The sequence below is a fragment of the Mobula birostris genome, chromosome 13 (assembly GCF_030028105.1).
Source record: "Mobula birostris isolate sMobBir1 chromosome 13, sMobBir1.hap1, whole genome shotgun sequence".
Classification (NCBI taxonomy): domain Eukaryota; kingdom Metazoa; phylum Chordata; class Chondrichthyes; order Myliobatiformes; family Myliobatidae; genus Mobula; species Mobula birostris.
In genome coordinates, this window is record NC_092382.1 from 48,301,911 (window position 1) to 48,316,129 (window position 14,219).

The 14,219-nt window shown below is 44.5% G+C and overlaps 1 protein-coding gene across 11 annotated transcripts in view; it reads right to left on the reverse strand.

Moving 5' to 3' along the window:
- LOC140206800 (NACHT, LRR and PYD domains-containing protein 3-like) overlaps nucleotides 1-14,219 on the reverse strand; it is a 53,456-nt gene that overhangs the window by 15,503 nt on the left and 23,734 nt on the right. For 5 of the 11 annotated variants that reach the window (XM_072275030.1, XM_072275024.1, XM_072275022.1 and 2 more), the window contains exons 1-4: nucleotides 10,286-10,501; nucleotides 6,624-6,790; nucleotides 1,632-1,803; nucleotides 1,473-1,538 (exon numbers count right to left, since the gene is read on the reverse strand). In XM_072275030.1, coding sequence (XP_072131131.1) covers nucleotides 1,473-1,538; nucleotides 1,632-1,803; nucleotides 6,624-6,790; nucleotides 10,286-10,355 — 475 coding nt within the window. In that variant the 5' untranslated portion in view covers nucleotides 10,356-10,501. Of the gene's footprint in view, nucleotides 1-1,472; nucleotides 1,539-1,631; nucleotides 1,804-6,623; nucleotides 6,791-9,190; nucleotides 9,280-10,074; nucleotides 10,264-10,285; nucleotides 10,504-14,219 lie in introns of those variants that run through there. The other 6 variants (XM_072275029.1, XM_072275025.1, XM_072275026.1 and 3 more) reach the window with 5 other exon arrangements.

Here is a 14,219-nt window from a genome sequence, read left to right on the forward strand (position 1 = left end):
GCCTGGCAGGGGGACAACCTTATACTACCTGCTCACGGGGAAGCTCAGCCCATGTGCTATTATTGATGAAGAATGCTGCTCATACATTCTTGCCGAATCTGGAAATCTGTTTCCGCAAAACAGATTCCTGCACATTCCCCCAATCACAGTAAATGTATATTCTCTGGTATTAGCCATTGCGACCCGGGGAGAAAAGGTGATGGCTGTAGGTTCTACCTGTGCCTCTTATCACCTTATACACCTGTATGAAGTTGCCTGTCATCCTCCTCCACTCAAAAGAGGGAAGTTCTCGATTGCTCTAGGATGTGTAATCTAATATGGGCAGTATCCTGGCAAATCTCCTTTGAACTTTCTTTAAAGTTTCCACATCTACCCTATAAGGAGGCAACGAGAACTGAACACAACCTTCCACGTGTGGTCCAGTCAGAGTTTTAAAGAGACCCAACATTACTGCATCTCATGGCTCTTGAGCTCAATCAAAATGGTATCACGTGTGTAGCGTGTGCGGGGGTTTCGCAGTATATCAGTGGGGGGAGGGAGAGCAGTGAAAAATGATATCTTATCCGTTAAATAGGGGCTGTGGACAATTCTGATTTGATGGAGACAGACGTGAAAGCACAGAGGAACATCTGGAGAAATTTCTGAAACGCCCGTTTGCTGCTCTCATTACTACGCGGTAGGGAATCTTCTGGAGGGAAGGCCTCAAAATCCCCAGCTTTGCTTGCTGTTGGCGACCAAGATTGAGGTCGAATCGTTCGGATAGAAATGTCGCTCAGTATTCGGTGTCAGAGAGCTGATCGGAGTCTCAAAGTTTTCGGATGACTCAGATTCGGACTGTGGTCGGGCGTGGCAGGAAGAGTTCTTCTTCCTTCTCCCGTCTGCGTGAAATGTGGGACATTTGAGAGACTTTGAACTTTTTACTGTGCTCATGGACTTCTTCATCAAGTTATGGTATTGTTGCACTGTTGTAACTATATGTTATATTTATGTGGTTTTGTTAGTTTTTTCAGTCTTGGTCTGTCCTGTGTTTTGTGATATCACAACGGAGGAAATATTGTATCATTTCTTAATGCATGCATTACTAAATGACAATAAAAGAGGACTGCGTGTCTTCATAATCTAATCTAATATCAGAACCACTGTAAGGGTTAATGAGGCTCAGCGGTTCATCAGGATCTGAACACTGGTCTATGGGTGTCACAGAATACGTTAGGCGTTCAGGGCCCAACGGCGCTAAATAGATGGATCATTTAATATAATTCATTGTCACATTTTAAAAATTTGTCATAGATTCGATGATTAAAAAGTTTAAACTGCAACAGGTGAGCGATTGGGTGTGAATTCCGTGATCATTCCCTTCAAATCAAACATTTTTTTTTCCTGTCTCCCAGACTGTGCAAACCTGGGAAGCAGCAGCTCTGGCTCACACTGATTCTGGCAAGTCAGCGGTGTCAGAAAGTGAAACCTCTTACCTTTTAATGGAGGTGGTAATTCGGTTAACCCTTCGCTGATGTTCATGTATTCTGGTATATCAGCCCCTGTTTAAATCAATAAATTAAAATTGAATCATATTGATACAGCTACAATGGTTTTTATTGTCACTTTGTGTTCAGTGTGTTGTTTTACTGTACCGAGCTCTTGGATTTCCTTCAATATTCTGTCCAACTTCGGTAACTCGTTTCGCATTTTCACAAATGCTTCCCACATCACCCTCCGGGCTCGGGAGCCTTTCCCCATCACCAGGGTGAAGAATACATTCGAACCCTTTGGCCGGTTTCGCTTCCGCACAAGTTCAGTGACTTCCTATAAATAACAAAAATAAATATATTGAGGAGTGTACTGACATAGCACATGCGGAAGGCCACTGCCCAGTCATGGGACGTCTCAGCAGCCAAGGTACAGTCACTGGACGGGCTCGTCACTCGTTCTGCAATCCTTGGATCGAGTCATCAGCGGGAAAACAGGAAATGAAAACTAATAAAACTCTGAATTCACTAGTTGTAGCAGAGTGGGAAATGATCAATACAGGTTTAATGTGATCAGTTCCCATGTTCAATATCCAACTTTATACAGATTTACCAATAAGGAAGTTTCAAGCTTGATAATTGTGGGGAATGCAAGACTGCATTATTGATCTGGGAGGCCGTCACTGGAAAACCAAGGGAGGATGCCTTAGAAGGTTCTTCAAACAAGGCAATATTGGACAGATTAGATGTACCTCAGTGCCTGATGTGACATAAACTGGGCTGCTATTTGACACGAGGAAAGACATTAATCAGGCACTATCTTCATTATCACCATTATCTTCTAAGACACTCGAAAACTTTCACAAAGTGCCATGTAGCATTCTGATTGACTGCAACGCCGTCTAGAATGGGGCGGGGGGTGTGGGGCTGGGGGAGATGAGCGGGCTACTGCACAAGATCGAAGTAAGTTGCAGCAACTTCTAAAAAATAATCATCTCCATCGTGGGCACTAGCCTCTGTAGTTTCCAAGACATCTTTAAGAAGCGGTGCCTTAAGAAGTCAGCATCCATAACTCCATCACCCAGGGCATGACCTGTTCTCATTTCTACCATCATGAAGGAGGTGCAGAAGTCAGAAGGCACAGATTCAGCAATTCAGGAACAGCTTCTTTTCCTCTGCCATCCGATTTCTAAACGGATATTCAACCCATAAACTACCTCACTACATTTTTTTTGTTTTATTTTTGCACTACCTATTTCAACTTAACCGTTTAACAGATAAACCTTCATTAGCCAGTCATTCTGTTACTGAAAAACAGAAACCCCTTTTTTTTTTTTTTTTACTTTTATTCAAGAACAGCAGATATAAGACGGGTGATTATATGCCTCGTGACTAACCTCACTGGCTGGGTGATTATTAGAAACTGATGAGAGAGGCAGGATTAATCTTCACTGGGAAAGACAGTTTGTGATCAGGTAGAGTCAACAGGCACTGCTTCATGAGCAACATGGCAAAATTCTGGATGAACTCAGCAGGTCCTGCAGGATCTAGGGAGGGAAATTAACAAACGACGTTCGGGGCCAAGACCCTCCATCAGGACTGGAAAGGAAGGGATGAGAAGCCAGCATGAGAAACTCGGACCAAGGCCTCCTCTACTGCCACGACGAGGCCACGCTCAGGTTTTTGGAGCAACGCCTCATATTTTGACTGTGTAGCCTCTAACCCGATGATAGAAAATTCACTTCTCTAACCTCTAGCCATTTCTTCTCCGTCCCTTCTCTCTTTTTAACTATTCCCAATTATGGATCTTCTATCATGTGCTCTCTTCTCCTTGACTGTCCATCACTTCCATCTGCAGCTCCTCCTCCTTCACTTTGTCACACGGCCCCTCTCCTCTCCTATCAGCTTCCATCTTCTTCTGTCCTTTGCCTTTTCCACCTATCACCTTCCCCACCCACCTCCCCACAAACCTGTTTTCAGCCATCATCCACCACATGCACAACTTCACCCCAGCATAACATTCTTTTACTGTTGATGTCTCAGCCCAAAGCCACGACTGTGTATTCTCCTCATTCAGTATTCTGTAGATGTTGCTCTGGATTCCCAGCATCTGTGGGATCCCTTGTGTTTGCACTTGTCGTTGGGCAGCCTGTCCATAAGACCATAAACATGGGAGCAGAACTAGGCCGTTCACCCCATCGAATCCGCTCTGCCACGGCATCATGTCTGATCCCGGGTCCTACTCAACCCCATACACCTGCCCTCTCGCCATGTCCCTCGATGCCCTGACCGATCAGGAATCTATCAACTTCCCCCTCTAATGTACCCGTGGACTTGGCCTCCACATTGTCTGTGGCAGCGCATTCCAGAGATTCACCACTCTTTGCCCGAAAACATTCCTCCTTACTTCTGTTCTGAAAGGTTGCCCCTCTCCACATCCACCTTATCTAGTCCTTTCAACATCTGGTAGGTTTCAATGTGATCCGCACATATTCTTCTAAATTCCAGTGAGTACAGACCCAAAGCTGCCAAATGCTCTTCATATGTTGAACCTGCTTTGGACTCTCTCTCGCGGGAATGCATTCTTTCTGAGATAAGGGGCCCAAAACGTTGACAATACTCCAAGTGCGGCCTGACCAGGGTTTTATAAAGGTTCAGCATTATCTACTTGTTTTTTATATTCTATTCCCCTTGAAATGAATGCCAACATTGCGTTTGCCTTCTTTACCACAGACTCAAGCTATGAATTAACCTTCTGGGAGTCTTGCATGGAAACTCCTAAGCCCCTTTGTACCTCTGATGTTTGAATTTTCTCCCCATTTAAATAACGGTCTGCACTATTGCTCCTTTTACCAAAATGAAAATGCAGGATCATACATTTCCCAACACTATATTCCATTTGTCACTGGTTTGCCCATTCTTCCAATTTGATGGAGTCCTGCTGCAATTTCGTTGCTTCCTCAGCACTACCTATCCCTCCACCTATCTTCGTATCATCCGAAAACTTCACCGCAAAGCCATTCATTCATAGAAACATAGAAAATAGGTGCAGGATTAGGCCATTCAGCCCTTCGAGCCTGCACCACCATTCAGTATGATCATGGCTGATCATCCAACTCACAACCCTGTACCTCCCTTCCCTCCAGACCCCCTGATCCCTTTAGCCACAAGGGCCATATCTAACTCCCTCTTAAATATAGCCAATGAACTGGCCTCAACTGTTTCCTGTGGCAGAGAATTCCACAGATTCACCACTCTTTGTGTGAAGAAGTTTTTCCTCATCTCAGTCCTAAAAGGTTCCCCTTTATCCTTAAACTGTGACCCCTCGTTCTGGACTTCCCCAACATCGGGAACAATCTTCCTGCATCTAGCCTGTCCAATCCTTTTAGGATTTTATACGATTCAATAAGATCCCCCCTCAATCTTCTAAATTCCAACGAGTACAAGCCCAGTTCATCCAGTCTTTCTTCATATGAAAGTCCTGCCATCCCAGGAATCAATCTGGTGAACCTTCTTTGTACTCCCTCTATGGCAAGGATGTCTTTCCTCAGAAACTGCACACAATACTCCAGGTATGGTCTCACCAAGGCCTTGTACAACTCCAGTAGTACCTCCCTGCTCCTGTACTCGAATCCTCTTGTTATGAATGCCAGCATACCATTCGCCTTTTTCACCGCCTGCTGTACCTGCATGCCCACTTTCAATGACTGGTGTATAATGACACCCAGGTCACGTTGCACCTCCCCTTTTCCTAATCGGCCACCATTCCGATAATAATCTGTTTTCCTGTTTTTGCCACCAAAGTGGATAACCTCACATTTATCCACATTATATTACTTTGACAATGTGAAAAGCAGCAGTCCCAATACTGACCCCTGAGGAGCACCACTAGTCACTGGCAGCCAACCAGAAAATGCCCCATTTATTCCCACTCACTGCCTCCCGCTTGTCTGCCATTCCTCTATCCATGCCAGTATCTTTCTTGTAATACCTTATCGAATGCCTTCTGAAAATTTAAGTAACTGACATCCACTGGGTCTTCTTTGTCCACCATGCTTGTTACTTCCTCGAAAAATTCTAACAGATTTTTTTATGCAAGATTTTCCTTTACAGAAACCATGCTAACTTTGACATTTTATCATTTGTCTCCAAGTACACTTTCCCAAGTTAGGCTAACTGGGCTATAATTTCCTCTTTTGTCTTCCTCCCTTCTTTCTCACTGTCTGAATATACTAATTGAGTATTTTTAAAGCCAAAACTAAATACATTGCTGAAGGCAGTACGGTTGACCTTAAATTTGTTATGTGGAGATTGGAGCTTTCCAAGGGACACACCCACGTTTATTGAAAATTTCACCAGCAACAATGTGTTTGCCCACAGCCCGGGCCACGTGCTGTTTATATCTTGCCACGTGTGCTGACCAGTCATAAACAGAACTTTGTGCAATAGACAGCCATCACCACCCCCACCCAGACACCCCACCTGGAACTCTCGATGGAAGAAAGGTCACTGATAAAGCACCTGGAGAAGCTGGTGCCTCTCACACTACGGGAGGAACCGATACGGTGATGGCCAGGGCTGGGGTGATGGTTAATTTTAGCTAACTAGGGAAAGACAGCCGTGATTCAACCTGTCTTGACTCACCATCTGCAAGGTCTGTCTTTTTTCGTGGCTGAGTTGACTGAGTGAATTTAAACGGCAGCTTTGTAGAAAGATTGGCTCGAATTTTAACTCACATCTGTTCACCAGGGATGGTACATTCCGACTGCTCACTTGCCACTGTGGTATGCATGTTCAGTTTGGAAAGAACATGCTCCCCTAACTTTAAAGTACAAAGTTTATTGTCAGAGTACACACATCTCGGCACATACAACCTTGAGATTGCTTTTTCTGCAGGCATACTCAGCAAATCTATAAAACAGTAACTATAACATGATCAATGAGAGATCACCCCTAAGACAGTTCCCAGCACCCAAGCTCACAGGTTCCAGTGCAGATGCCAGATCTGCCAAAGAAGACAATGATCAGAGATCAGTGTTAATATTGCACCAAACAGCCGCAGGCCTGTGAGAAGAGGCAATTTGGTTTCTTTCCCATTGGTACCCTCAATTCTGTGATGTTAGACCCAACAGAAGCCACCATATTTTTCCCACTCACCTCGTGTTCTTCCTTACTGATGTGTCCCTCCAGTCTCAGCATTTTGGTGAGTTCTTCCACCCGTTCTTCAATCGCCTGTTTCAGTCTTTCCCGGTAGAATTTTGACAGTTGAAATAGTTGTTCATCGTTCCACTGTGAGATGTGCTCAGAGTTTGTCGTCATAGGACCTGTGAATATGAAGGGTGAATTTAAAAGATGAACCATGACTGTTCCCTCGACATGAGCATCACGGAGCCGGTCCAGTTGGCATTCGTTAACATTGGCCACTCCGCAGTCTGCTCACCAAATATCTCAGCTCACAGTGTAGTTCCGAATCCAAAGATTCAGCAAAGACCAGATATTCTACTTCTCCCTCCATCGACGCCACTGCACCCCAGACTCAGAGCAGACACAACATTCCTCTTTCTCACATGCCAACTCTCCGATATCGTGGGCCCAGCCTCCCCGTCTCAGCCATTGTTTGATTCTTCCGAGCCCACCCTTATGGATACTGGGTTCCATCCTCTGGATACAGACGGGATCACATCTGAATATCCGATCAAATGTCATCAAAGTTACAATTAGACAGTCAACCACTGTCTTACTAGCAGCACCGACATCTGATAAATGATTAGATTAGATTAGATTATGAGGACACTCAGTCCTCGTTTATTGTCATTTAGAAATGAATGTATTAGAAAAATGGTACAATGTTCCAGTATGATATCACAGAAACACAGGACAAGCCAAGACTAAAACTGACAAAACCACATAATTATAACATATGGTTACAACAGTGCAAAGCAATACTATAATTTGATAAAGAGCAGACCATGGGCACGGTAAAAAAAAAAGGTCTCAAGTCCCGATAGCCCCATCATCTCACGCAGACGGTAGAAGGGAGAAACTCTTCCTGCCATGAACTCCAAGCGCCACAAACTTGCCGATGCATTGGAAGCACCCGACCGCAGCCGACCCTGAGTCCATCTGAAAGCTTCGAACCTCCGACCAGCCCTCTGACACCGAGCACCATCTCTGCCGAGTGCTTTGACCCCACCCCGGCTACCGAGCAACAAGCAAAGCCGAGGACTCGGGGCCTTCCCCTCTGGAGATTCTGGATCACACAGTAGCAATGGCAGCGAAGTAGGCATTTCAGAAGTTTCACAGATGTTCCTCTGTGCTCTCACATGTCTCCATCAAATCAGGATTGTGCACGGCACCCTACTTGACAGATAACAGACATCATTCACCGGAGTGGCCGCTGCGAGCTGCATCGCGCCGCCATCTTCTCCTCCCGCCAAAAACATTAGATTTAGTAATTACAATGCTCAGTTACTAATACCACCTCAGAATATCACTTCTATCAGAATAACTAAGTATCTGTTTAAAAAATCTAATTCTGTCCATAGACTGAGCAGAGGAGCAGGACATTCCATCTGAGTTGTTTCTCACACTAAACACCAACACTTACTCTCTCACCAGCTTCCATTTTTAGGTTTGGTTTCAAGTGCTGGTCTTTTTATTTCTCCCTGGAACAGACCATAATGTACAGGAGTAGAACTATGTCATTTGGCCCATCAAGTCTTCTCTGCCTTTTCATCATGGCTCATCCATTTTTTCCTCACAGTTCCAAACTCCTGGCTTCTTCCTGCATCTTTTCCCGACACTGTATTCCATCGTGATTTCTTTGCCCATTCTGCAAATCTGTCTAAGTCCTTTTGTAGCTTCTCTACAATCTGAAAACTACCTACCTTCATACCGTAGGCAAACCCTGCAACCGAGCTATCCGTTCCATCATCAAAACCAACGACATGTAACGCAAAAAGAACCAGTCCCAACACAGACCCCCTGTGGAGCACCACTAGTCACCAGCAGCAGACCAGTAAAGCCCACATTTTGCCACCTGACAATCAGCCACTGCTTTGTACGTGCCAGAATATATTCAACTGCAATACCATGGGGTCATAGCTCGTTAAGCAGCCTCATATGTGGCACCTTGTCAAAGGCCTTCTGAAAATCCAAGTACACAACATCAACTGATCCTACTTTTTATCACTTCAGAGGATTCCAACAGTCATGATTTTCCCTTAAGGAAACCATGCTGACTATGGCTTATTTTATCATGTGCATCCAAGTACCCTGAGACCTCATAGTTAGCAATCGACTCCAACATCGTCCCAAGCTCTGACACCAGACTAACTAGCTATTTCTTCCGGCTAATCTCATTGCTCTCATGCCCCAACTAACGTGTCTAACCTGCCATTCACAACCATTTCATTCTGCGTGGCCTACTGTTTTAATAAGACCATAAGATATAGGAGCATTTGCCCCATTTGCTCTGCTCTGGCATTTCATTATAGATGATCCATTTTTCCCTTCAGCCTCAATCTCCTGACTTCTCATACATTAGACAGACCAGTTAATGACAACTTCTCAAAAGTTCCCGTTCCCCCTGTAGCTGTAGTTGTGCTCTACACCTCCCCTCAGAACAGGTTATTTATCTTCTCTGTGAAAATGCATTTTTGCAAACCATATGCTCCTCAGTTGTCAGGAGCAACAATTATACTTTTAAAACATTTGGAACACACCCTTGTCCTTCCTTGTTGATATCTCCAGATCATCTCTCATCTCTACGACATCATCCATGATGGAGATCAGCGTTCCAATTCCTGGTGCTCTGTAAGAGATGGAACATTAATACGATGATAAGGAAATTATTATGAGAAAAAATTGTCCTGATAACCCCTATGCACATGTCATCCACTCTTTGTCCATTCAAGCACTGTCCAATCCCCTGAAGCCCAGCCCTAGCAGGCTACATACACACTGTCCGTTCTCCTGGGCCCCATCCTTCCTGGATCACAAACTAGCTGATCACAGAGGGAAACATTCATTACACATATTTTCCGACAACACCCTGTACCCTCCCGTCCCAGAGCCCATACGCTGTTCTCTTCACATCATATAGAAGGAATCATAGACCCGGTTCCTGATCTCTATGGCCCCTATAGTATGCAAGCAATTCAAATACATTACATTTCATACTTGGGCTATTTTTAAAATGTAACCTATTTCAGTGATTCCCCACCCCCACCCCATCATACATTGGAGTACAAATGTAAAAACACTGAGGCAGTGGTAAGTTAATTTGCATCATTCACCCACACCACCTTCAGAAAGCTTGTATGGAATCTTTCCTCCTCAACTTGTTTTCCTATCTCTTCCCGCCAGGTCTGCATGTGCAGTCACCTCCCTGCCTCCACCCAGATACAGTACTAGTATTAATCTGCCTATGTCACCCCACAGTTCTTAACAACTCATCTATCCAGCCGATCTCAACCAGCTGCTTGAGTTTTCACTCTCCTTCCCTAAAGTTTATCTTGTAGCCTGCTGTGTTTAGTTTCTGTTCCCTCTTGTTCTGTGGGCCTTGTGGCTTGTTATTCTACAGTCTAGTGTTAAGGTTATCACTCACCGCTAATCGTCTCTGCTGCCCTTTGGGTAAAACTTCTTCTATATTTCATCACACTTGCCACAATATTGGATTCTTTTACTTCGCAAAAAAAAATCATCATTTTAAATGAGATCAGGTTTTTTATCTTCTCTGTAAAAATGCATTTTTGCAAGCCAGATGCTCCTCAGTTGTCAGGAGCAACAATTATATTTTTAAAACATTCGTAACACACCCTTGTCCTTCCTTGTTGATATCTCCAGACCCTCTCTCGTCTCGGCGACATCATCCATGATGGAGATCATGTGGAGTTCTGATCACCTAACTATAGGAAGGATATCAGTAAACATAGAACATAGAATAGTACAACACAGTACAGGCCCTTTGGCCCACAATGTTGTGCCGACCCTCAAACCCTGACTCCCATATAACCCGCCACCGTAAATTCCTCCATATACCTGTCTAGTAGTCTCTTAAACTTCACTAGTGTATCTGCCTCCACCGACTCAGGCAGTGCATTCCACGCACCAACCACTCCCTGAGTAAAGAACCTTCCTCTAATATCCCCCTTGAACTTCCTACCCCTTACCTTAAAGCCATGTCCTCTTGTATTGAGCAGTGGTGCCCTGGGGAAGAGGCGCTGGCTATCCACTCTATCTATTCCTCTTATTATCTTGTACACCTCTATCATGTCTCCTCTCATCCTCCTTCTGTCCAAAGAGTAAAGCCCTAGCTCTTTTAATCTCTGAAAGCCCTAGCTCCCTTAATCTCTGAATCTCAGTAAGATTGAAAGTGCAGAGGAGATTTTCTAGGATGTTGCTGGGCATTCAGGAGTTGAGTTACAGGGAAAGATTGAACAGGTTAGGACTTTATTCCTTGGAGCGTAGAAGAATGAGGGGAGATTTGATAGAGGTTTACAAAATAATGAGGGGTATAGACAGAGTAAATGTGAGTAGGCTCTTTCCACTTAGATTAGGAGAGATAAATACGAGAGGACATGGCTTTAGGGTGAAAGGTGAAAGGTTTAGGGGGAACTTCTTCACTCAGAGAGGGGTGGGAGTGTGGAACGAGCTGCTATCTGATGTGGTAAATGCGAGCTCACTCTTAAGTTTTAAGAACAAATTTGATAGATACATGGATGGGAGAGGTCTGGAGGGTTATGGACTGGGTGCGGGTCAATGGGACTAGCACAGACAACCCCAATACGCGGACCGCGGGCCAGGTCCAGACCGCGAGAACCAAATGTCTGGACTGCGCCGACCCATGGGCACTTACATGAACGCACCTGTCATAACATGTAAATAAAGCGCGCGCTGCTTAATTTATTTTAACCTCATCCCACTCTGTACACTTGACCTACGCCCCCGCAGAGCGCGCGACCTACTGCGTGCTCTCTACAGTCCTCCACTAGACAGCAGCATGCACCAGCTACCCACCTGTCATCTAAAAGTGAAACTGTCATTAAGTGATTTGTTACCAGCAGTAAGACATGGGCCCTAAACCAAGAACAACATGGCCTGATCAAAAAAGCGCAAAGTCGACGAGGAAAACCGTCAGTTCAAATCTGACTGGACTGATCAGTTTTGTTTTATTTTACCGGACCATATCAATGCTAAACCGACATGCTTAATATGCATGCAGTCCGTAGCTGTCTGCAAATCGGAAAATCTAAAGCGGCACTTCAACACTATGCACGCTGCCAGTTTCAATGCCAACTACCCTGCAGAACCAGATCAACGCAAATATGATAACATCATAAAGCACTCCGTTTCTACTATCTATAAAGAGATTCAAAGAGATTCAAAAAACTTTATTGTCATTCTAACCATAAATCAGCTCTGCAGGGCAGAATGCGACAGCGTTTCTCAGGGGCAGTGCAATCATAACATAACAAAAGCAACACTAAAAAATAAACATTACAATAAATAGTAAAACACAACAGCCACATGTCAGTTAAAATCAGTTATAAGTGTCCAGTGCAAGTTAAAAGTGTCCAAAGCAGAGTCAGGTAGAGCAGCTATTTAGCAGTCTGACTGCCTGTGGGAGGAAGCTGTTTAGTAGCCTTGTGGTTTTAGTTTGATGCTACTGTAACGTTTGCCTGATGGCAGAAGAACAAACAGTTCATGGAGACAGTGTGAGGCGTCTTTAATGATGTACCGTGTTTTCTGGAAGCATCGAATCAGAAAGAGGTCTTGCACAGAAGGTAGGGAGACCCCAATAACCTTCACTGCTCCCCCTAACCACCCTCTACAAGGCTTTTTTGTCGACAGCACTGCAGCTGGAGTACCAGGTTGTGATGCTAAAGGTCAGCACACTCTCAACCACGCCTCTGTAGAATGTAGTTAAGGTGTTAGTGGGGAGTGATGCTTGTTTAAGCTTCCGCAGAAGGTGCAATCTCTGCTGGGCCCCGTTTCACAATCCCAGTGGTGTTCCTGGACCAGGTGAGATTGTCCGAGATCTGCACCCCAAGGAACTTGATGTTTTCCACTCTCTCCACTGTGGAGCCGCTGATGCTGAGGGGTGTGTGCTCAGACTGAGACCGTCTGAAATCGACAATCATCTCCTTGGTTTTGGTGGCATTAAGCAGCAATTTGTTATCCCTGCACCAGCTCTCTAGGTGTTTGACCTCCTCCCTGTACATAGTTTCATCATTTTTGCTGATGAGCCCCACGACTGTGGTATCATCTGCAAATTTAATGATCAGGTTCTCCTTGAATCTGGCTGCACAGTCATGTGTTAGCAGTGTAAACAGCAATGGGCTAAGCACAGAGCCTTGTGGGGATCCAGAGCTCAGTGTGTTGGAGTCAGAGATGTTCCTGCCAACACGGACTGACTGTGGTCTCTCTGTCAAGAAATCCAGAATCCAGCGACACATGGCAGTGCTAAGGCCAAGCAGCGACAGTTTCTCCACTAGTCTCTGCGGGATGATGGTATTGAACACTGAACTGAAATCAATGTACAGGATTCTGGCATAAGTGTCTTTGTTGTCCAAGTGAGAGAGAACTGTGTGCAGTGTGGTGGATATTGCGTCCTCCGTAGTGCGATTTGGACGATAAGCAAACTGTAGAGGATCCAGTAATAAATCAACATCTGTACAAGACAGCACAACAGCTGCATCATTGTATGTGTCATGGAATCTTGCCAAACTTAAGAAGCCATTCACTGATGATCCCAGATGAGTTCTCAATATGACAGCTGACAGTTGTGATAGCTACAGTCATTATTAAATGGCTGGTTTTGGACTTATTTTGTTTAAAGAGTGCATTTTTTGGTGTGACCCACAACACAGGCTTTGAGAATCCCAGGCCTACTACCACTACCATCATTACTACTACTACTACTAATAATAATGGTAATAGCACCAACAACAACATCTGCCCATAAAACAACTTACTGGCACAGTGAAAAAAAAAACCCTGGACGTTTTGGCCCTCGGCTTGGCATGCTTGACATAATTTGGCCCTTGTGGAAAACTAATTGGGGAACCCTGGACTAGCGGAATAAAGTTTTGGCAGACTAGAAGGGCTGAATGGCCTGTGTTCTGTGCTGTAGTGTTCTATGGCTCTATCTATGCCAGAGCCTGTGCATAGATAGTTCCACAGTGTTTCTATTACCCGAGTGAAGAAATTTCTTCTCATTTTGTTGCTGTTCAGTGACTGATAAGGAACTAGACTGCCTAGTGAAGTATTCTGCAGACATGCTCCAATGCGGGACTCCAAAATATAGAAACATTTTAATGAGGCCTCTTCCGGCTTCTAAACATTCAGCCCACTTAGTCTCTCACAATATGCCAATGAGACTTCCAGTAATTACATTCCAAATCCTTCATTACATCATTTCCCTATCTGCTGGGTATCGCCCTTTTGAGACAATAATATCAGAATTTACTCCACACTTGAAATGTGATCTAATCAAAAGCTCTGTATGATTGTATCCTGATTGCCTGTGACGTGTGCACTGGAACGCAGGTTCATTCTGACAGGATTGTCACCTGGCCTTTTGCCATTTCAATAAGCATTCACCAGTTCTCTTGCTCATTTTTCTTCCTGTTAGTCAAGATTTTGCTTACTTGGATTATTTCCCAATGCCTGGTAGTATTGTAGCAACTCATGACGAAAAATTAACCAACCAACACGTTTTGGGAAGAGATGGTTTACCTGCTGTAAACC